This window comes from Ambystoma mexicanum, chromosome 1p, assembly GCF_040938575.1.
Source record: "Ambystoma mexicanum isolate Mex_15411 chromosome 1p, UKY_AmexF1_1, whole genome shotgun sequence".
In the NCBI taxonomy this organism is placed as follows: domain Eukaryota; kingdom Metazoa; phylum Chordata; class Amphibia; order Caudata; family Ambystomatidae; genus Ambystoma; species Ambystoma mexicanum.
In genome coordinates this window covers 182398588-182423797 of record NC_090921.1, presented here as the reverse complement: position 1 = coordinate 182423797, position 25210 = coordinate 182398588, and the positions used below count along the sequence as shown (strand labels likewise).

General features: G+C 46.8%; 1 protein-coding gene across 1 annotated transcript in view; it reads left to right on the top strand.

Moving 5' to 3' along the window:
- The window catches only part of DNAH2 (dynein axonemal heavy chain 2), a 3498763-nt gene that overhangs the window by 3054298 nt on the left and 419255 nt on the right, over positions 1 to 25210 (top strand). The window contains exon 74 of the mRNA XM_069646273.1: positions 709 to 908. Within this exon, the coding sequence (XP_069502374.1) occupies positions 709 to 908 (200 nt within the window). The remainder of the gene's footprint in view (positions 1 to 708; positions 909 to 25210) is intronic.

The window sequence follows — 25210 nt, the reverse complement described above, 5'->3', positions numbered from 1 at the left end:
TGGCATGATGCTGCTGCTAAGGGGCTGATTCATATGGATGCTACATCACTTGAGTAAGGGGATGGATTGGTTCCACTAAGCAGGATGTTCAGGGGCGTCATGGGTAGGGCTTTGGGTGTAATAGGCTTTGCCCGTTTCTAAAACATCGACTTTCTTCCCAGTGGAAATATCAGTTTTGGACATTGTAGCGCAACGCTGGAAAATTCCCTTTTTAAAAAGCATAGCAAGCGTATAAAAACTTGAAGAAACAAACCAATGATGGTGCCTTCAAATAACCTGTTGTTACTGCTGTTCTAGGAAGAGGTTTCCACATCCAGGATTGCTCATTCTCCAGTGTGACAAAGTTGCTCCTTGCTCAGAGCCTTATCATACAGTCCCAGAATTTGCTGACCTGCCGCAAGCTATTAGCCATGTGTAACTGATATCATATCACTGTAGGCCATGCCAAAGCGTTTCTTGGTCAGGAGTAGTATGTATTTATAGAAATATAAAAATACGTAGAGAACATTCTTGATACTGGCCTTTTTGACTCCCACTGGAACTATATATTTACCTTTGGAGAGCAATTGTGTCTGCTTTCAAAGTTCATAGATTAGCATGGAGAAATGTACATTGGGGGGGCTGGACGTATTTGGATGAGCCTTAGGATGTAGCCCACTCTCTGTGATCGTGTCTTCCTTAACAGTATGCTATATCTCTCTTCTCCAGGCTTACAGATCCTGTGCCCAGAGGGCGTCCATCCTCTTCTTTGTCCTGAACGATATGGGCCGGATTGACCCCATGTACCAGTTTTCACTGGATTCATACATTGATCTTTTCAACCTCAGCATTGAAAAGAGCAAACGAAGTCAGAAGCTAGATGAGAGAATCAACAACCTCAACGATTACCACACCTTTGCTGTTTACAGGTAAGTGCATGACCAGTCTGAGCTGGACCCACAGGCAGGGATGCCTCCAACCACAAAACATAATAAATGTATCATGTCAGCAGGGTAGTGCAGGACCCCGATACTATGATCTCCCCTTCCTGAGAACATCCCCCATGACAACTACATGCTTTCTAGGTAGAGTGCATAACAAGGAAGACTTCTGCCTCACAAAGTACCACCCCATTGACAACACTCTGCAGAAAACCTGCAATTCTCTGGAGCTATCTATCTGCCACTGTACCACTTCCTCCACTCAAGAGGCAGAATAATCGTTGCAGGTTTCCTTTTTTGCTCTCCAAGAACGTAATAGATCTTGGGAACTATAGACACAAAAAAAGAAGATATGAATGTTGATAATAAAAGGCAAAATATGGGCTGCGGATTGCCAAAAAGGGACATGTACAAATTTGGCTTAAAAAAGCTCCCACCAAAGACAGACTTATTTTCAAGAAATTAGTCCATCAAAAAAAAGTCTTCAACGCTAGGTAAGTCTCAATAAGACTTTTGAAAAAAGTTGAACAAGCATTGGCAATGGCAACAGTTTTGTTGTTTACTGCTGCTCTTTGCATTTTGCATTTATAGGCACCAGGGTGAAAGGGGGAGAGTGCAAAGCTGTAAAGGAAGATGCTACAAGGGGTGAAGGCATGCAATAGAATGATAAGGGGAACAGAGCAAGGGAGGACTCCATTGATAGAGTGTGCCATAGATGATGAGCAAAAGGAAATAAGAGAAAGGGTGAGAGCGAGAGGGTAAGAAATATAGAAGGAGTGTGAGGAAGGATGAGAGGGGCTAGGGAAGGGGTGAGGTGGGTTGGGGAATAGAGGGTGCGGTGTGGTTGGGTAGTTGGAATAACGGTTGTAGGGTGGGTAGGACTAGAGAAATGGGAGTAGGGTGCATGGTGGGGGTAAAGGGATAAGGGGGTAGGATTGAGTAGGAACAGAGGGGTGAGGACGGGTGGTGGTAGGGAGGGGGGGGTATGGCGTTTGGATGGGGTAGGCAGGCGATGGGGTGGGTGGTGATACTTTTATGTTTTTATTTTTGTATTGTTTATTGGTTAAAAATAAATGCAACCTTAACAATACAATTCAATACAATATAATTAATATAAAGGAAAAGAGAAAAAAAACGGTGAAATCACAAATTTCATTTCTAGAAGTACAAATTCATAAAATCATTGCTTTCCCTTAATTTCATAAAAATAGTTAATTCAATTTACATCCAAAGGACTAAGTCTCATTCAGCTTTAGACTGTGCAAAATGTTGACCACTGCGATCACAATTGATGTTTTCAAACCAAGAAGACATTTTTCTCAAAAGCAAACCTGGTCAATACTTTTACATACATCAAAATGTCTCTGAAAATGCAGATACCTCCCAGATCTCAATTGTGGACATTCCACCAATAGGTGCCCCTCAATCTTTGAACCCTATCTTCCTAGTGACAAACCTACAATGAACCTTGGTAGTAGATACCATACTTATATGCAGTACTTTCCGAGTCAGGATTTGGTTCCATCTGAAACAAATAAATACATTTCTAATTTTGTTAGATGGGAACCTTACCAAATAGGGGGAAAGAGTCCCTCTGCACATATGCCCCAATTGTAAATGTCTCAGAGAGACATAACTGTGCAGATTTACAATATTATTAGACCAATCCTGAGTTTGGATACAGAGAGGGGGTAGTCTGAGTTGGTGGGTGTGGTGAGGGTTGGGTGGTTGGGGTAGAGCGAGTTGGGAGGGTGGTTGAGATTAGAGAGAGTTGGGAGGGTCGGTGGGGGTAGAGAGAGTTGGGTTTTAGAGTTGGGTGGGGGTAGAGATAGTGGGGTGGGGGTGGATGGGGTAGAGAGAGTGGTAGTGTGGTGGGTGTAGATAGAGAGGGGTTGGGTGAGTGGTTGGTGTTAGAGAGGGTAGGGGTAGTGTGGGTAAATGGGGGTAGGGTAGAAACAGTGGCGTAAAACAGAATGTGGGGGCCCCCCTGTGAGCCATGCTGAGGGGGCCCCCCGCCAACTCAGCAACAAATCACGGATCGTGCCACACTCGGAACAGGCCTAGATGTTCACATTTGCGCAATACGCACAAACGTGCTGCTGAAGGGGTATGCTGGACACTGCACTAGGAGAAAGATATCAGTATGTGTTTTAATGCAATATACAGCACACTTTCTGAGAAAAATTGGTTTATACGGTAACACCAATCCAATACATGCAAGTCACCAACAGTGCACAGGAGCGTTAATAATTTGCTGTTAAATATGCCATGCCACATTGAAGACCTGTCCAACTGGCTGCACAATGTAGACTAGTGTAGACACATAATAGCATTACAGTAAAGCACGCCAGGCCACATTTTGACATACCAAGACTGGTTGCACCAAAATGCCAGTTGAAGCAATAACACTCATCAGGAAGAGAGCACACATTCAAGCCCGCGTCTCTGCGACCTCTACCAACACGGCCGAACTCTTTAAAATCTGCAAGGAACTGGTCAATCCTGTTGCAGTCTCTACCTCTCCTGTTCCCTCCCAGACTATCTGCATGGCTCTCGCCTTTCACTTCTCTGCTAAAACTCAGGACATGCTGTCCTCTATCTCCTCTTCATCTCTCTGCCCCCCTTTGGCCATCGCTACCTCTCCTCCTTTCTCCTCTTTCTCGCTGACAACACCTGACAAGGTTTCTAGACAAGTCTGATCTATGAAAGTGTCGTCCAAACAGGTGCTCCTGTGCTCCTCCAGAACCATCAACAACCATATTGACACCCTCGCTCCAGCATTAGCCAATTTCTGCAATCACTCTTTCACCACTGCAACATTCCCCTCTCCTCTTAAGCACTCCCTTGTGCACCCACTCCACAAGAAGCTGTCTGCCGATCCTACCTGCCCGGCAAATTATCGCCCAATCTCCATCACCCCTTTCCTGGGAAAAGTCTTGGAAAAGCTGGCCATCTCCCAGTTTACTCTCCACACTGAATCTGTTGGTTGTCTCGATGGCCACCAGTCTGGCTTCAGAGCTGTCAGAGGCACCGAAACTGCTCTCCTGAACACCCATGAAGTTCTGCTCTCTAACCTTGATTCCAGCATTCCTTCTGTCCTCATCCTCCTTGATCTTTCCTCTGCTTTTGAATCGGTCAACCACCCCATCCTGATAATTCAACAACTTGACAACCTGGGCATCACGGATCAGGCTAAAGGTAGAGGTGCACACCTTGTAAACCAAAAATAAAAAGCTAATTTTAACAAATGTACCAATGATTTTAACAAATTCCAGGTGCTCCCTAGTGGGTCTGTGCTACCAGGCCATAGAAAATGTGCAAAAAGAGATGCCCTGAAATAACAGGGTATAACTAGGGGCACACACAAAAACTAAACAGTTCAATATTTTAGTTAGTCAAATATGCAATAAGCAATGTTCAAGAAAAAATACTCCTCAGTCATTCAATGCTTAATAGATAATCAAGCCGTCCTGTCATTTCAGGGTAAGTATCAGTCTGTTTTCCAGACACTTTTAATTTCAACAAAAAAATAAAACAAATAACATATATTTAGGATTTCACAGCTCTGGGAATACTTACATAGACATTTCATACATTCTTCTTGAAAAAAATTCAGAACATAAAAATGTATATTCACAAATGTACAGGTGTCATGCCTGCGCCATGGGCGCATCCATTTACACTCAATTTGGACTATATGTTTATCATTTATTTACAACAGACTCTTGGATCCATCTATATTTACTTTGGGAACTTTATTTCCCATTTGCGAGACTTTGGTGCTTTATTATTATTTCCAACAAACTACGCGTACCATAATGCACCTGGCTACAAGCATCGATTCCTGGCTGTTCCTATTGGTTATCAAAGGAACTACACCCCCCAGAAGCCCTAGGGACTTGCCCTGCTTCCACCAGCCCAGGAACAGAAAGGGAGCTGGCCGATTGCCTGCAGGTGTGCTTAGCCAGGTGCAACCAATTAGCCTGCCCCTGTGCTGGGCTAGGCAGTATAAAGGCTGCTGCCTGCAGTGGCTCAGCCTCTTGCATCTGAGAGTCCTTCCTCCACCTTTCGCGTCTTCCTACGGATCTTGTATGCTGTTTACCTTCACTCCTGCTTGGACCCTGCCTTGTTGCTTGCTCCACCCTGCTGCCTCCAGCCATAGCCTTCCAGGCTCCCTGCCTCACAGCCCTGCTCCTCTGGGCTCTCCACACTGCAGCTGATCACGCTCTGCTGCCTTCCAGCCTCCGCCCTTGCCCTGCCGAGCTCTCCACATTGCAGCCGATCACGCTCTGCTGCCTTCCAGCCTCCGCCCTTGCCCTGCCGGGCTCTCCACATTGCAGCCGATCACGCTCTGCTGCCTTCCAGCCTCTGCCCTTGCCTTGCCGGGCTCCCACATTGCAGCCGATCACGCTCTGCTGCCTTCCAGCCTCTGCCCTTGCCCTACCGGGCTCTCCACATTTGCAGCCGATCACGCTCTGCTGCCTTCCAGCCTCCGCCCTTGCCCTGCCGGGCTCTCCACATTGCAGCCGATCACGCTCTGCTGCCTTCCAGCCTCCGCCCTTGCCCTGCGGGCTCTCTACATTGCAGCTGATCACGCTCTGCTGCTTTCCAGCCTCAGCCCTTGTCCTCTGGGCTCCCTGCTCTGCAGCCTGCCTCACTCCGGCTACCTTCAGCCCTTGTCTTCTGGACTCCCTGCTCTGCAGCCTGCCTCACTCCGGCTGCCTTAGCCCTTGTCCTCTGGGCTCCCTGCTCTGCAGCCTACCTCACTCTGGCCACCTACAGCCCTTGTCCTCTGGGCCTTCCTACTTTGCAGCTTATCACGCTCCGCTGCCTACTACCTACCTTTTCCGCTGGGTTCTCGGCCTAGCAGCCCTCTACAGTCCTCTGCTACCTTCTAAGTTCAGCGGCCCTGTCCCTCAGGGTTCACTCCTTACTGCCCGGCCCTTACGGGATCCTTGCCGTGCAGTCTGCTTTACTCTGCTGCCCTAAGCCCTTTTCCTCTGGGCTTTCTACCTTACAGTCCTACTCCTGTGGGCTTACTCATTGCTTTCCTGCTCCTCTGAGCTCTCAACCTTGTTCCTTACTGTCCTCTGCTATCCTATCCTGTTACACGACTTTACCTTCATTTCCTTCTGCTAGTTTGCTATCACCTCCTTTCCTGGATGTGTCTGTAGTATCTTCTCTTGTACTGTTTGTAGACCCTTTTGTACAGAGCTTGTCTGTTGGTTCCCATCAGTCAACCTCTGCCCCATCCCTTGTCTTGTTTCTACATTACAGACACCCATAGCTGCTGTTCCAAGTCATGAGCAAACAGCGTGGGCCTCTGTGATAGCAAACTGTGCAGAAGGCTAGAGTATTTCCAAGGTTCGTGGAATACTCTTTTTCCTATATCTGCATACACCCCAAGAGGGTATTCATTCTGTATCTTTTCCCTTGCTACTCTTGCTTACTCTTCGTTCTCTTTCCTTTCCGCTGTGTGTGTTCTTATCTGTCCACTTTATTTGGCACAACCACCCAAACCCTTTCTGGGTGTCCTGTGCCACTCTTAATAGAGTGCCATTCCTGATAACAGGTTACATCATTTCACAACTCTTTTTGTATGTGTATATATGTATGGCTCTCCAGGATAACAAACAGGTAGTGTTGTTCTATACCTATCTGTCTATCTACTACGCGTTTCGGGCCAATCTAGCCCTTCTTCAGGTAAAGGAATATCCAAAGTTGAGTCATTCAATGGGGTATATTGTATCACAAACCTTAACACAAAAGTATTTTTTGGCAATTTTTTTTTTACATATTCATTAACAGTCATGAACAAATCAAAGAAATGCTGCTCTGTACGTCAGCCTTTACTGGGAGCGAGCTTTTTGGCAAAATCTGCCACTGTGAAGGTCTTGTGGGTAGTCTCCTTCTTCTCAAAAGGACCCTGTGAGAAGACATCACTATATTACTACTTTTGATAGTATTCCTTAGTACAATCATCATTGGAGTTTGTGTGGGAGCAGGCGCAACAATATGCGCTGGGTCCCCCTCCAAACTCCAAGTAACTTAGATTTGAGTGACTCGTTCTACTGTTACAAATATACTCACTTTAAGCGTTCTTTTTATCTGCTCCGAAAAAATGGTATCTGCAAATTCCCTTGGGCCGCCCTGTCTGTAATGAGATACCCGAATCACCATTAGTGTGCTTAAGATTGGCAGTCTATATGTCTCTAGTGACTTGAGAAGAGTAAGTAGGCATACCTGTGGGAATGTAGTTCCTTGCAAAGACGTAATAATGATCTCCTTTTGAGTTGGTCAAGTAGCTCTCACTGTTGCACTGTAGTTCGTATCGGCAGAAATACTGTTTTAATGGGCTCCTTCGTTGTAAGACAGCCCCTATTATAAGTAATAAAGACCAAAATTATGGTCCCGCTAGACTACAGCTGTGTGAATTACTTTAGAAAAAAAATTTGGTAAACATACCTTACGCGGGCACACCGCATGCTGCGCGGAGCATAAAATGCAACCGGCTGATGTGCGGGAATCACGGTAGCGTTCTCCTACTTCTTCCGTGGGCGGACAGCCTGTTAGATGGAACCGCTGTGCGAAAGTCACCTCGCTATTGTAACCAAGTGGTGGGAGCTGCGAACGAACGTAATTATTGTTGTTCACTCTCTAATCTGCGCTGGCCTGTATAGCGCGATACCCTACCATTTCTATTTGGTCACCCTCCATCTTGGATGAGCATCTTAGTACTCACCCAAGATGGTGTTTCCTACATTGTAAACACGTAGTGAGTGTGTCGTGGTCACGTGACGTATCTTCGAAATATGTAACGTGACTCAACCCTCAGTAGATATTTCAATTCGCTCTGTTTTAGTAGAAGCCTAGTGGTTATGTGTATTATACAAAGACCTTTATTACTGATCTAAATGTATCCAACACAGAATACGCTTTTTGTTAATTTACAATTTCATAAAGGGCCTGCCTGTTACTTAAAGCTACGCATCCCAAGGGGGCTACGGATTGATCTAGAGCCTACACTCTGTAAAGAAAATCCAGAATTCATGAAAAAGTGGAGGTTGATATTAAATAAATACTCCCTTGACCTTATTATACTAACGATAGAGGAGCTATCTAAATCCTTATCTATATTGGAAGCAGATATAGAGAATACCAAGAAGGCAATTTCAGCATTCATTACTAAAGAAGAGTTCGTACAACTACTTGAAGAGGTTAATACAAAGTTGGAGGACTACAAGAGTGAGATTGAATCTAAAAAAATAAGAAAGTTTAGACGTGACACTCTTGATTACAAATTAGATATTGTTTACACCTGGAAAGAATATTACCATTTGAAAGACCAATCGACGAACTCCAGACAACCTTATAACAGAGGAAGAAAAACTCCTTCCCCTCCTCCAACAACATCAGATGCATCAAATACAGAGGCAGAGAATACAGAAGGACCTGCTAAAAATCAACCAGAAAGGAGTGAAGAACCTAAGAGCTTGGAACAAAGACCCAGCACTTCTAGACAGATACATTAAAGTGAATCTATTAGTTATTCTTTTTTAGACCGGGTCTGTGCAGACGAGGGAAAAAGAAAAAACCCACCAAGGAAAGTAAGTCAACCGATAAAGAAGACTTAGTAGTCAACATTTCAAAGTACAACTTGAGTAAATTTGAAAAAGCCACTTTGCAAAAAGGAATATCCTTTGTACCTCACTACAATAGATCTCTATTGAAGGAAAAGTTTCATTTTTCAAATTAACAAGGAAGATGAAGTTGAAATTGTTCTTTGAGTCAATAGACCTAACGGATGTAAGATCTGAATCAGAATATCTTGAAATGAAACCAAAAAGCGTATTCATGCCGCCCATTCAGAACAACATAATGGACGCCTTTCAGAAATCTGTACTCAACGATATGAAGAAACTGAAATTCCAGAATCGATCTCGAGGGAACTTGACTAATAGAGAAAAACAAGTCTTGAATAGATTATGGAATAACCCAGAAATAATCATTAAACCTGCAGATAAGGGGGGGAGGGCTCTCGTGATCTGGGATACAGAAAAGTACAAATCTGAAATAGAAAGACAGCTATCTGATCAGGATACCTATTTGGAAATCTACAATGATCCTACTGTACAAGTCAGAGAACTTATCAAAGCCACATTGGATCAGGCAGAGACGGATGAACTTATCACTCATAAGACAAAAGCTTTCCTTACCAATACACACCACATCATGCCAGTAATGTACATTCTTCCAAAAATTCATAAGGACTTACATAATCCCCCTGGAAGACCAATCATAGCTGCCTCCAATAGTTTACTTGAACCTCTAGCACAGTATGTGGATAAGACCTTACAAACATTGGTGCCGACGATCACTACCTATATTAAAGACACAAACGACTTCCTGAGGAAACTCAGTGCCTCCACTTTCATTGAAGAAACTGATATCTTGTTTACTATGGATGTGGCAAGTTTATATACTAACATCACACATCAGAGTGGTCTAGATGCAGTGAAATGGATGCTTTTGAATACCAAACAAAAAGTACAATCAGACAAAGTTTTTGTTTTGAAACTTCTGAAGATTATCCTGAACAATAATTTCTTTAAATTTGAAGATCGCTACTTCCTACAAACATCTGGGACGTCAATGGGGGCCGCCATGGCCCCAAGTTACGCAAACATTTATATGGCATACATAGAAGAAACCCAAATCCTTAACAGTACCCTATGGAATGGCAAACTATAATTCTTTGTGAGATACATCAATTACCTCTTTGGTATATGGAGAGGTACAAGCGAAGAATTAAATCATTTTTTTGACTGGATGAATACGTTATCACCAAGGATTAAATTCACACACAAATCAAGTAAGAAACAACTAGAATTCCTTGATGTTCTTGTGTATTACAAAGAGAATCGCCTAGAAACCACAGTATACACAAAAAGTACCGACAGGAACAGTATACTACTGGCATCAAGCTTTCACCCTAAGAACACCATTGAGAGCATTCCATTGAGCCAACTTCTCAGATATAGGCGAATTATTTCGGAAGAGGAAGAATTTGAAAGGAAATCAGTGGATCTTACCAAGAAATTTCTGGCAAGAGGATATGATTCTCAAAAATTACAATCAAAGGCAGATGCTGTCAAGAGAATGATGAGAGAAACAGCATTAAAACCAAGCACTAAGAAATCAGGTACAGAATTAGTATATGTTACCACCTATTCACAACAGAGTAGTCAAGTGAAAAAAATACTTAAGAGGAATTGGGGAATGTTATCTCTTGACCCGAACCTTGCAACACTTTTCCCAACGACACCACTCTGTCATGATGCCCGCTTCCGGGGAGCCGGTTCAAGCCCTGCGTCCCCGAAAGTGGACATCCAGTCCCCAAGGAAGGACCCAGCAACCCCATATAGGGGCCCTTTGGACAGTGTCCTGGCGCCTATGGCGCCAGGCTCATAAAAGACATCAGCCCTGGCGCCATAGGCGCCAGGCTCATTATGGATGTGCTTGGGTGCACTTACCTGATGCAGACCATGCTGCACGATCCCGGCCTCCTTGAGGCCTGAAAGGAACTACTTTACCTGTGGGACTAATTTACCATCCGGGCGTGGTCGGGGAAGGATACATACCTGATTGGAGGAAGGATACATACCTGGAACTTCTTCCAAGGCTATTTAAACCCCACCCGAACAGCCACACGTGCTTCGCGTTGTTCTGCATCTAGCAGCTGGACGCTCACCGTGTCTGCTCCTGCATCCTGACTTCTGCCACGCCTGCCAGCATCCTGGATCACCTGCAAAGAAAGAGAAGAAGAGAACAGAAGAAGGAAAAGTCCTTACCTGCTAAATCCGCATCCCAGAGACATATTGCCGACAATCCTGAAAAGGAAGACTTTTATTTAAAAGCTCATCGCGTCGATCGCTGCAGCGCCGCATTCCACTCACCTTTACTGGGCGCCTCCATGTTCAGCAGCGATCATCCGGATTCGCAGTCACGCCCCAGCGCCTAGGGAGAAAAAGACCAGAACAAAAGGTGAGAGAGAGAAGGGAATAAGGAAAGCTAAATCTCCATGTTAAGACTTACCTGTTGATTCATTCCCTCTTCATTTCGGTTCCGCGCCGCATCCTGGCATTTCCGGACCCGGGCCCCTAAGGGGAAAAAGAGACATCAGCGTTAATGAGCGAATGAAAAGACATTACCAAAAAACGCTCATTAAAGACTTACCTGATTTCTACAAGGATTTCACCTCTCATCTCGGGTCGGTGCCTGTTCCCCGGCATTCTGTACCCCGGCTCCTATGGGGAAAAAGGCACTAGTACATTAATGCATGGACACAAGGGGAACCTCTTATCAAAAAACTTACCTGGAAGCCAAGCAAATTTGGTTCTCACCAATCCGAAAATCCAGTGAAGTAACTGGATACCAACGCGCCCCTGCATCAGAAGCAGGATGGAGAGCTCGTCCTTCCAGACCCTAAGGTGAGACGCTACGAGGAATCACAGAAGGGTTTCGAGGAGGGTGATAGGGGAAAGTGGGAGGCTGATTGCATTACCCCGCAGACAGTTAATCCCCTATTTTCGCCTAAAGAAGGATACTTCTGCGAGCCAGACAAGCCAGATTTGGGGCCCGGTCCAGTCCGTCTTCCGAACCCTGCGCATCACCTTAGAAGAGGTCACAGCAGCGCAAACCAGGCCAGCGCCTCCATGGGAGTCAGGTGAGTATTACAGAATGCGAAGCCTTCCTACAAATTCCCACCCAGGCGCTATGGAAAGTTATGAGACTGATCAGTTGGCCCAATTACTGGGGGAATTACAGGCCGAAGTACATGCCGCTCGTCAAGAGACTAATGCCCTCAGGAGGGAATTAATAATAACAAAGGAAAGAACTGATGACCTGGCCAGACAGCTTTTGCAAGGTCAAGCTGGGCAAACTCCTCTACCCGGTTCCGGAGGGAAACCTGCTCCTGTGGTTTACAGTAACCCTGTGCAGATTAATCTACCTGGAAACATGCCGCTGGCCCCACCCAAACGCTTTGCTGGGGACCCCAAAAGATTCGCCGTATTCATGAATCAGTGTCGTTTGCACTTCCTATGCAGACCTGGGGCCTTCCCTAATGATCAGACCAAGGTAGCCTTTGTATTGTCATATCTCTGCGGCTGCGCTGCCGATTGGTCAGTTCCACTGGTTACTCAAGATGACCAGATTCTCCGTGATTTTCAAAGGTTTCAAGCAAGCATGGAAAGGTTATTTGCTCGACACTCTCAGGGGCAGGCTCTGGATGACGAACTTCTATCCCTGCGACAGGGCAATCAGGACCTCCTATCCTATATTGCAACCTTTAATAGACTAATTGTGGAAACGGGATGGCCAGAGGATAAAAGAGTCACGTTGTTTTATCGAGGCCTACGCGGAGAACTTAAAGATGTCTTGGCCCAAGTTGTAAATCCGCCCCAAGAATGCACAGAGTATATAGACTTAGTGGTCCAATTGGATCACAGACTTCAAAACAGAAAAGCAGATCGGTCCAGGTTTGAGACCCGGGTGTTGGTCAAGACCAATGCTAATCCCAAGGGAGTTGATGTCTCTGAGCCTATGCAAATTGGAGGGGTTAAAGGACCCTTAACTCAAAAGGAACGTGAAAGGAGGCGGCAGTTAAAATTATGTCTTTACTGTGGGAATTCTGGACACTTTCTACGAGATTGCCCGGCAAAACCGCCCCGAAAGGCAGTAGGTGCCGCTGATAAAAACCATGAAGACTCTGTTTCGGGAAACGACTCCGCCCGACAAGTGTAGGGGGCCCCTTGCCGAGCTTGAAAACTAACTCTTAGACCTCGCATTTCATTGTGCCAATGGTTCTCGTAGATCCAGAACAGTCTAAGCGGTTGCATGCAACAAAGGCATACATCGATAGTGGGGCTATTGGAAACTATGTGGATCGTGAATTGGTCTCTAGGATTAACCTCCCTCTCCGTCCTCAAACCAGCAAAGATGTCATCACCACAGTCGATGGAACTGAAATTGCCTCTGGACCGGTAACACATTCCACTACTGAGGTGACTCTTATTGGTCCCGACGGCCATCGGGAGGGTGTTGTGTTTGATGTAATCAAGGCTCCACAGTTTCAGGTTATTCTTGGAATCCCTTGGTTAGAGACACATAATCCTCAAATTGATTGGCGAGCTAAGAGAATAACCTTCCCGGATTGTACACAAACCTGCTACCCAGAAAACCTGAAGATTAATCTAGCATCTGTAACCTCTGCCTCCATGCAACTACCTCCGGAATACCAAGACTTTCAGGACGTCTTCCAAAAGGAACAGGCCAACACATTACCTCCTCACAGATCGTACGATTACCAAATCGATCTGGTGCCCGGTGCACAACCCCCTTGTAGCAGGATTTATGCCCTTACCGAACCTGAGAATCTGCATTTGAGACAATATTTGGATCAATACCTAGCTAATGGTTTTATTTGCCTGTCAAAGTCCCCGGCATCCTCGGCTTTGTTCTTCGTGCCCAAAAAAGAAGGCGACCTTAGAACTTGTATCGATTACCGCGCATTGAACCAGATAACGGTTAAAAAACGTTATCCTCTGCCTCTGATCCCTGAACTCCTTGACCAGGTGAAGGACGCTTGCATATACACAAAGTTAGATCTCCGGGGGGCTTATCATCTGGTACGAGTTAATGAAGGCGACGAATGGAAAACTGCCTTCCGTACTAAATACGGATTATTCGAGTACCAGGTGATGCCTTTCGGATTGTGTAATGCGCCGGCTGCCTTCCAATACTTCATGAATGATGTCCTTCGGGAACTCATCGATGTTTGTGTTGTCGTATATATCGATGACATTCTGGTGTACTCCTCTTCGGAATCTGATCACAGAAAACACGTCAGGGCAGTACTTGAAAAACTGCGCCAACACAAACTATTTGCTAAATTGGAGAAATGTGTTTTCCATACCACAGAAGTCGAGTTTCTAGGTTTCATCCTGACACCCAAAGGAGTCCGAATGGACTCAAGAAAAGTGGATGCCATCCTCAAATGGCCATCACCTAGCTCTGTAAAAGGGGTTCAAAGCATGCTCGGCTTTGCCAATTTCTATCGCAGGTTTATCCCGGAATTTTCACGCGTGGTACAACCCATTACTGCACTCTTGAGGAAAAATAAACGTTTTGAATGGTCTGAAGAAGCCGAGCAGGCCTTTCAGGATTTAAAAGCTAAGTTTACCTCTGCACCTATATTGAAACACCCGCGTCCAGATCTCCCTTATGTCGTCGAGACTGATGCATCCCGCCTAGCCATGGGAGCTGTCCTGTCCCAAAGAGATCCCGAATCCAACCAACTGCATCCCGTAGCATTTTGGTCCAGAAAATTCTCGGCACCCGAGGTTAATTATGCAATCACGGACAAAGAACTGTTAGCCATTAAGTCCGCTTTTAAAGCCTGGCGGCATTATCTGCTTGGCGCTCGACATACCATCACAGTGATCACTGATCACCGGAATTTACAGTATTTGAAAACCGCCAAGGCTCAGTCATCACGGCAGCTCCGATGGGCTTTGTTTTTTGCTGAATTTGATTTCGTGATTACCTATCGACCTGGCTGCAAGAATGGCAAAGCAGACGCCTTATCCCGAATTGGAATGGGAGAATCTGACACAAACTCAGAACCAGTACCAATAATTCCCGAACAGAGGATTCTAGGCATAACTTCGTTACAGACGCTTGAAGACATTCAAGCCAGAGTGAAACAACTCCTGGACCCTACAACCTTACAGGATTGGATACAAAAGGGATCAGACTTTACCATAGATAATGGTTTACCTTATTTTCAGGACGCTTATTCCTGCCACATAAGGAATTACACGAATTAGTTATTTCCGGTTATCATGATGCATTAATAGAGGGACACCCCGGAATTGCCAAGACAGAGGAAAAGGTGAAACGACAATTTTGGTGGCCCTCTTGGCGAAAAGATGTTAAATCTTTTGTGATGTCCTGTGGTGTTTGCGCCCAAAATAAAAGTCAAAACAAAAGACCAGCCGGTCTCCTTCAACCTCTAGACATACCGCCAGCACCCTGGCACACCCTATCAATGGATTTTATTACGGACCTGCCTCCTTGTTCGGGGTACAATACTATTCTGGTAATTGTGGATTTGTTTTCCAAAATGGCCCACTTTATTCCTTTGAAAGGTTTACCTTCAGCTTCTGTCCTAGCCAAAGAATTCCTCGAAAATATTGTTCGGCTACATGGATTCCCATCTATACTAATCTCTGACCGGGGAAGCCAATTCATTTCCCACTTCTGGCGCAAATGTTGTCAAATGGCGCAGATCGACGTAAGATTATCGACCAGTCACCACCCTCAGACCGATGGTCAGACCGAGAGGACAAATCAGACCCTTGAGCAATACTTACAGTGTATGTTACAGCAATCTGAAGGCAACTGGAAAGACATTCATTGGATAGCCGAATACGCATATAATAATTTGGTACACTCTGGAACTGGCCACAGTCCTTTTTATACTTTGTTTGGGCATCACCCTCGAATCTCAAACCTTGACTCACCTCAGAACCTCGGAATGCCTGCAGTAGAACATCTGCATTCTACAATTACCCAAGCCTTTAAAGAGGCAACTACGCATTTACAACAAGCCAAGAGAAAATACAAGGAGAATGCTGATCTACATCGGAGTGAAGCACCTCCGTATCAGATTGGGGATCAAGTGTGGTTAGCTACCAGACATTTACCACTCAAAGGGCCTTGAACTTTTAACCCAAAATATCTGGGACCTTATTCTATTACGGCAATAATTAACCCAGTGGCTGTTAAACTTGATTTACCAGCTAGTATGCGAATTCACCCTGTTTTTCATGTGTCACTTCTGAAACCAGTGGTACCCGGAACCCGGCTACTCAAACCTCCAGAACCTATTCCAATAGATGGGGAGCCCGAATTCGAAGTGAAGAACATTTTAGACTCAAAAATGTTTAGGTCAAAACTGTTCTACCTAACTGATTGGAAGGGGTACGGACCTCAGGAGAGGTCGTGGGAACCCAGCGACCATTTGCATGCACCTCGATTAGTCAGGAAATTCCACCGACTCTTCCCAGACAAACCAAAACCCCCAGAGGGACAACCTTGGGAAGGGGCTTGGGGGGGGAGTGCTGTCATGATGCCCGCTTCCGGGGAGCCGGTTCAAGTCCTGCGTCCCCGAAAGCGGACATCCAGTCCCCAAGGAAGGACCCAGCAACCCCATATAGGGGCCCTTTGGACAGTGTCCTGGCGCCTATGGCGCCAGGCTCATAAAAGATATCAGTCCTGTTGCCATAGGCGCCAGGCTCATTATGGATGTGCGTGGGTGCACTTACCTGATGCAGACCATGCTGCAGGATCCCAGCCTCCTTGAGGCCTGAAAGGAACTACTTTACCTGTGGGACTAATTTACCATCCGGGCGTGGTCGGGGAAGGATACATACCTGATTGGAGGAAGGATACATACCTGGAACTTCTTCCAAGGCTATTTAAACCCCACCCGAACAGCCACACGTGCTTCGCGTTGTTCTGTATCTAGCAGCTGGACGCTCACCGTGTCTGCTCCTGCATCCTGACTTCTGCCACGCCTACCAGCATCCTGGATCACCTGCAAAGGAAGAGAAGAAGAGAACAGAAGAAGGAAAGGTCCTTACCTGCTAAATCCGCATCCCGGAGACATCTCACTGACAATCCTGAAAAGGAAGACTTTTATTTAAAAGCTCATTGCGTCGATCGCTGCAGCGCCGCATTCCACTCACCTTTACTGGGTGCCTCCATGTTCAGCAGCGATCATCCGGATTCGCAGTCATGCCCCAGCGCCTAGGGAGAAAAAGACCAGAACAAAAGGTGAGAGAGAGAAGGGAATAAGGAAAGCTAAATCTCCATGTTAAGACTTACCTGTTGATTCATTCCCTCTTCATTTCGGGTCCGCGCCGCATCCTGGCATTTCCGGACCCCGGCTCCTAAGGGGAAAAAGAGACATCAGCGTTCATGAGCGAATGAAAAGACATTACCAAAAAACGCTCATCAAAGACTTACCTGATTTCTACAAGGATTTCACCGCTCATCTCGGGTCGGTGCCTGTTCCCCGGCATTCCGTACCCCGGCCCCTATGGGGAAAAAGACACTAGCATTAGTACATTAATGCATGGACACAAGGGGAACCTCTTATCAAAAAACTTACCTGGAAGCCAAGCAAGTTTGGTTCTCACCAATCCGAAAATCCAGTGAAATAACTGGATACCAACGCGCCCCTGCATCAGAAGCAGGATGGAGAGCTCGTCCTTCCAGACCCTAAGGTGAGACGCTACGAGGAATCACAGAAGGGTTTCGAGGAGGGTGATAGGGGAAAGTGGGAGGCTGATTGCATTACCCCGCAGACAGTTAATCCCCTATTTTCGCCTAAAGAAGGATACTTCTGCGAGCCAGACAAGCCAGATTTGGGGCCCGGTCCAGTCCGTCTTCCGAACCCTGCGCATCACCTTAGAAGAGGTCACAGCAGCGCAAACCAGGCCAGCGCCTCCGTGGGAGTCAGGTGAGCGTTACATACTCTTTGCTTACAGCAAGAGTAGAAGCATTTGTGATTTCTTAATCAAATCAGACTTCAGTCACAAGAAAGATACATCAAAGATCTATAAAGGCACGTTGCCATGCAACAATTGCAGTTTTTGTCATAATGTGATCCAAGGCAACCAAGTAAATCACCCACACAAAGGATTTACAATACCATTAAAACACACATCTACATGTGATACCATGAATTTACGGCTTGAAATGTCCATGTGGCCTTTTCTATGTTGGACTTACGAGTAGGAAGGCCAAAATCAGATGGGGAGAACATAAGTCAAATATCAGACAGCTTTCACCAAAATCCCCAGTTGCTATGCACTTTAAAGAATACAAACAGACAGTTGCACAAGTAAAGTTCATAATCTTGGAACATGTGTGTCTACCCAGAAGGGGGGGTTGATCAAATGAAGTTATTACAACAGAGAGAAGTGTATTGGATTGATAAGCTCGACACAATGTGCCCCCGGGGGATGAATTTAGATTGGGATTTGTCCTGTTACCTGTAATGCATTAAGTTGTGTTGTGTTGCCTAACCATCAAACGATTTGCTCCCTATTTAAAAAGGACTAATGGTAAAGAAAATGTACATGTAGATCAAATGTACTGTCAACTGGTAGAAATTGATTGCCTTTGTTGATTGAGCTATCCCCAAAAAACCGATATGGTGCTACTGAAGCAGTATTTAGTTATATCAATGTAGGTGACTTTCTAACAAGAAGAGTTAATGCTGTGTAGCTTTAAGTAACAGGCAGGCCCTTTATGAAATTGCAAATTAACAAAAAGCGTATTTTGTGTTGGATACATTTGACACGCTAATATTAGGTCAGTAATAAAGGACTTTGTATAATTCACATAACCACTAGGCTTCTACTAAAACAGAGCAAATTGTTAAAAATATTTACTGAGGGTTGAGTCACGTTACATATTTCGAAGATACGTCACGTGACCACGACACACTCACTACGTGTTTACAATGTAGGAAACGCCATCTTGGGTGAGTACTAAGATGCTCATCCAAGATGGAGGGCGACCAAATAGAAATGGTAGCGTATCGCGCTATACAGGCCAGCGCAGATTAGAGAGAGTGAACAACAATAATTACGTTTGTTCGCAGCTCCCACCACTTGGTTACAATAGTGAGGTGACTTTCGCACAGCGGTTCCATCTAACAGGCTGTCCGTCCACGGAAGAAGTAGGAGAACGCTACCGCGATTCCCGCGCATCAGCCGGTTGCATTTTATGCTCCGCGCAGCATGCGGTGTGCCCGCGTAAGGTATGTTTACCAAAAAAATGTTCTAAAGTAATTCACACAGCTGTAGTCTAGCAGGACCATGATTTTGGTCTTTATTACTTATAATAGGAGCTGTCTTACAATGAAGAAGCCCATTAAAACAGTATTTCTGACGACACGAACTACAGTGCAACAGTGAGAGCTACTTGACCAACTCAAGAGTAGATCATTATTACGTCTTTGCAAGGGACTACATTCCCACAGGTATGCCTACTTACTCTTCTGAAGTCACTAGAGACATATAGACTGCCAATCTTAAGCACACTAATGGTGATTCGGGTATCTCATTACAGACAGGGCAGCCCAAGGGAATTTGCAGATACAATTTTTTCGGAGCAGATAAAAAGAACGCTTAAAGTGAGTATATTTGTAACAGAACGAGTCACTCAAATCTAAGTTACTTGGAGTTTGGAGTGGGACCCAGCGCATATTGTTGCGCCTGTTCCCACACAACCTCCAATGATGATTGTACTAAGGAATACTATCAAAAGTAGTAATATAGTGATGTCTTCTCACAGGGTCCTTTTGAGAAGAAGGAAACTACCCACAAGACCTTCACAGTGGCAGATTTTGCCAAAAAGCTCGCTCCCAGTAAAGGCTGACGTACAGAGCAGCATTTCTTTGATTTGTTCATGACTGTTAATGTGTGTGTAAAAAAAAAAAACTTTTTGCCAAAAAATACTTTTGTGTTAAAGTTTGTGATACAAAATACCCCATTGAATGACTCAACTTTGGATATTCCTTTACCTGAAGAAGGGCTAGATTGGCCCGAAACGCGTAGTAGATAGACAGGTATAGAACAACACTACCTGTTTGTTATCCAGGAGATCCATACATATATACACATACAAAAAGAGTTGTGAAATGATGTAACCTGTTCATTTGTGAATATAAATTTGTATGTTCTGAATTTTTTTCAAGAAGAATGTATGAAATGTCTATGTAAGCATTCCCAGAGCTGTGAAATCCTAAATATATGTTATTTGTTTTATTTTTTTTGTTGGAATTAAAAGTGTCTGGAAAACAGACTGATACTTACCCTGAAATGACACGAAGGCTTGATTATCTATTAAGCATTGAATGACTGAGGAGTATTTTTTTAAGCAATAACATTGCTTATTGCATATTTGACTAACTAAAATATTGAACTGGTTAATTTTTGTGTGTGCCCCTAGTTATACCCTGTTATTTCGGGGCATCTCTTTTTGCACATCACAGATCAGGCCCTAGAGTGGCTTGCCTACTTCCTCTTTGACTGCCCCTCCCAGGTCCAACTTGGTCCCTTTCTCTCGGCCACCTCTCTCTCTACCTGTGGTGTTCCCCAGGGCTGTATCCTCTCACCCTAGTTTTTCAACCCTTTGTCCCACCTGATCTCTACCTTCTCCTCCAACTTTCAGTGTTATGCAGATGACACTCAGCTTTCCTTCAGGCTCCTCTCCTCTCTCGCTCCCTCCTGACTGCCTATCGGCGACTCAGGATTGGTGCGCCTCCAATGATCTCTCCCTTAATGCCAGTAAGACGGAGATCCTTCTCCTTGGGACCCCTGTCCCTGCTTTCCCTCTCTCACTCTGGCCACCCGTCTTGGGCCCTCTGCCTTCACCTTCCTGCGAGGCAAAAAAACGTAGTGTCATCTTCGACTCCACTCTCTTTTTCTTTCCTCAAATCAGAGGAACAAGAAGTCCCACTAGCAGCTGCTCCTCCACAAAGGGACTCTTCCCTTTCTCACTTTACACCAGAAGCTCAGTGTCTCCAGAGCCCAGGTTCTCACTAGTCCGGACTACTGCAACAGCCTGTTTCTCAATCCGCCTTCCTCTACTCTCCGCCCTCTGTAACTAATCCAGAACAGGATTGCAAGACTTATCCTTGGCCTCAAGTCCAGGGATCGTATCTCTCCAGCCGTGAAATCTCTCCCCTGGCTCTCGGTGGCTGCACGGATCAAGTTCAAGACCCTTTGCATTGTCCACAAGGCTTTCTGGTGCTGGGGCTTGCTCTACATCCAACGCTGTCTTACAAAATATCTTCCTTATTGAGCCCTTCCCTCAGCTTCCTCCAACTCTCTAAGGGTTAGACGCTTCTCCAGGCAGAGAGTTGGGTGGTAGATCTTTCTCCTCTGCAGGTGCCTCCCTCTGGAATGGCTTCCCTGCCCCTCTCAAACTTGAGCCGGACCACCTGAAGTTACGGAAGCAGCTCAAAACCTTCCTCTTCTCCTCTGCTTTCTTTCTCTCCCTCCCCTGCTGACTTACCTGTTTGCTATACCGACTTATTGCTTGGCTACCCTCAGAATCTCACTGAGTCCAGCCTCTTTCTTGATCAGTCACCCTTACACTGCCTCCGGGCCTACCACACACTTAGAGGCTGTAACTGTAACCATACAGTCCCTTGTTCTCCTTGGACTACCCAGAGCCACGCTGCCCTGGCTGCACTTACTCAAAGCATTACTGCCCTGTTTTCCCCTCCCCTCTCCCTTGCACCCCCTCCCATTCCCCTTGAACTTCTCGCACATTTGTCTTGTCCTCCCTCCATCTTCCCTCCCTTGTCTTGTCGCACCTAGAAACACTTGTGCACAGGCGCATTATAAATGACTTATATCTTATCATTTTATCATAGATGCCCAGAAAAATATACCATGCCTCAGTAAGACACGGCTAGACTGGCAGCACCCAAATGCCAGTCTAGCCAGGTAATTACACTTAGCAGGACTGCTTTATCAGAAATGCCCAGTTAAAAAAAGTCATAGCAAACTGAGGAATGACTAGACTGGCTGCGCCAAAAAGCCTCTCTAGACACTAATACCACATATTATGCCTACTTAGCCAGCACATGAACAACCATTATAAGTTATCACACAATCCCGCCCCCACCTCCCATCTCGCTCCCACCCCCTACTACAACCTCCAAAATCAGCTCCTTGGCCCAGAATTACCTCCACGTCCCTCTTCGTTGTCCCAGAGCTTATGTATGAGGCGCCTTGCCTCATAGGTAAGTACTTTGATGAGGAAGAGTGGGACTAGGAGTAATGAAGATTACAGGTAGCCAAGTCAGGCATTACCTCCATTTACCGCTACCTCATCCCTGTACTTATGTATGAGGCAGAGTTCTCATACACAAGTACTGGAACGTGGAAGAATAGGGTTAGGAGTGATGAAGATTACCAATAAGTAATCAAGGCATAAAACACAAGTAGTGGTGCAACACCATTGAGTTGACTGGGCTTCAGCACACTCCCCCTTAAAATATTGGGCTATGTTGACTCGACCTGACTGACCTTCAGAGCAGTTGCCGGACAGAACAGGATACAGATGTTAAACGGCACCTGTGTTTTGCTGTTGACAAGGGCCCAGCAATTACTAACGTAAAGCATTTCACTGTTAGTACCTGCATTCAAATGCCACATTTTGTAGGCAATTGAAATCGTGATGTGGGTTTAGTACTTGCATGCCAGGGGAGTGATTGGAAGGGTAGAGAGGGAACATGAGACCTCTCATTCTCACAGCAGTCAATAAGTGGGCGCTTTCAGACTTAAACGAGAGAGTTAACAGCTTTTAACATTGAAGCTGCACTAGAATAGTCTCATTAAAATGCATTAAGAAGTTAGATGCCCCCACACAAATAAATGTGCCTCTCCCCCACCGCCCATGAAGTTAGCACCTCTCCCGACATTTGGAGGGTTAGCCACCCAAAATGTAGGTTTTGTTGCGCCCCTCAACAAAAACACACACACCATTCAACATATACACAACACTCGCACCCAGCCATCTGTACATTTAAGTGTGCACCATTTCACCATACGCTCACACAGGCAGCCACCTATACATTTAAGTGTGCACCCTTTCACCATACAGGCCCAACCAGGCAACCAATCATACATTTAATTTCTCCAGCATGGGGTCTGGCATGGATACACATGCTCATGAATATTCCCTGTCGCCAGGCTGGGAATCCTCGGTAAAGAAAAAATCAATATCAGTTTCGTTTCTGAACTGTCTTTCTTAGTAGTAACCAATCACTTGTCTCTGGGTCATACTGCCCCCAGCCAATGACTGCCCTCTCCCTAAGCCCTGCCTCCGGCAGCCATCCTCATATTTTTACCGCACGCTCAAGTTTTGGGAGTCCTCGTGTTTAGCTCTCGAGTTTTTTTTACTGCTTTTTCACGTTTTTCAGGAGATTTTCACATATTTTCGGTTTAATCAAGCCTCAAGCTCCACCGTTTCTACTTCCGATAATGGGGACCCGTTTCGGAATTCTTCTACGCCCCTCAAGGGTGAAGTTTTCGTTGAGTTTATACTTCTTGGAGGATTCCGGAAGATCTGCGGCCTACCTCAACGGACATGGCCCAGGACAAGGGAAGCTCGACGCCCGGATCCAAGCTGTTCAGGTGCTGCCCTGGATGCGGATTACAGAACGTTTTCAAGGAGGATGAGCATTTGCGATGTCTCTACTGCCTTCATGAGGACAAGACGCACGTGGAGAAAGACTGTGCGTTCTGCAAGAACCTTTCGGAACGGACCAAACAAGACTGTCGTTCCCACCTCGCGCCTGGCTGGAGAAGGGCACAGCAGGTGAGAAGGCGAAGAAGAAGTCTGAGCGGGCTTCTAAGTCCTGTGAGGGTGCCCCGGCGACGGGGGCCCAACAGAAGGCCAAGCACCGCGAGTCCACGGGCACCGGGAGCGCCAAAAGGTCGGGCTCTTCGGTTGCCAAGCAAGGCGCAACTTCCCCGGCACGTTCGACCACGAGCCAGCGCTCTGGTTCGGGGAAGAGGAAGTCCGAGAACCCGGGTAGGCCGCTGGAGCGGACCCGGTCGAGCTTGAAGGGGGAGCGAGCGGCTGACCCTCCCCTCAAGGCGAAGGCCCGGGACGCACCTAAGGTGGTGAGGGCTTTGATCCACCCGGCAAAGGCCTCTACTGAAGTGGTTGCTGCGACCCTGGCGAAGCCGGCTGAGACTACGCCTGTGGAAACGCCCTCCGGGCCCAGAGTATCCCTGCCACCGCCCATTTCCAGCCCATCGCTAAGACCCCCGTGAAGCCCCTGGCTGAAAAAGAGGGGGGGGCCGGTGGCCATTACGGACTCAGAATCAGCCTCTGAGGAGGAACTGGTGGAAACCGAGAAGGGCCTCAACGAAAGGTCCATAGGCCTCAACGAGAGGTCCTTAGGCCTCAACGAGAGGTTCGATCCCAGGGGGTGGTCCCTGCTGATGCGATCGAAGATAGCGACGACGACGATGAACAGGGCCCAGTGGAGCGGCCATCCCATCCGTCGCAGCCATTGCCCGAGCCCCAGGCTAGCTCGGCGGCCATTTTGTTGGCAATCCAATCCTTATGCACCGAGATAAGGACGAGATTACCACGCACCCCGACGGAGGATACAGAACCAGGCCCGTCGGGAAGCCCTCCGAACAAGCGGAGGAGAGTCCACCCCGCTCCGCCCTTCGTGCATGCGAGACTGGTAGACCCCTCATCCCCCTCGCCGACCCTAGAGAGGATACGGCGACGGATACAGCGACGGGGACGGACGATGACGGCGGCAATGACACAGCTGACATCCCGTCTTCACCCCCCCCCCGTGGGGGTCTCCAGCCGACGAAATTGGCTCTTTCCACGCCATGATAACCAGGGCATCCGAGCTCTTCCAGCTCTGCCCTGAAGAACAGAAAAAGGAGGGGTTTCTGTACCAACGACGAGAGGCCAAGAGGAAGACAGTCCTCGCTGTGCCTTTACTCGACGACATCTGGGACGAGGGGCTTGCTGTCCTCAAGAACCCTTCCACGACACCAGCCAGGAGGGACAGGTACGAGAAGAAGTACTGAGTCCCCGATGCCGCCCCCTTGTGCCTCAGGGCCCAGCCCACACCGGACTCTGTTGTCTCGGCAGCAGCTAAGAAGAAGGCAGCGGGTGCGGCGGCTTCAACTTCCACTTCCCCGCCGGACAGCGAGGGCAAGAAGTTGGACTCTATGGGACGACGAGTCACCTCGTCGGCGGCAACGACGATTAAGGCGCCCAATGCCTTAGCGATCGTGGCCCGCTACGACAGGGAGCTCTGGTTCAAGATAGCTCCCCTGCTAGACTTCCTGCCTGATGACAAAAGGGCGGAGGCCCTAGAAATTCTGCAGGAAGGGGAGGCGGCGTCGGATCACGCCATAACGGTGGCAACGGACATTGCCGATACCGGATTTCACCAACTGGGCAACAGAGTTTGCCTCCGACGACGAGAATGGCTCAAGGCGACAGACTTTCGCCAGGACGTCCAGACCAGGGTGTTGGACATGCTGTTCGACGGCAACAACCTTTTTGGTAAGGCAGTGGATGAGTCCCTACAGGCCATCAAGACTGACTCGGAGACGGCCTGGGTCCTGGGGGTGCTTCAACAGCGACGGCCCTTT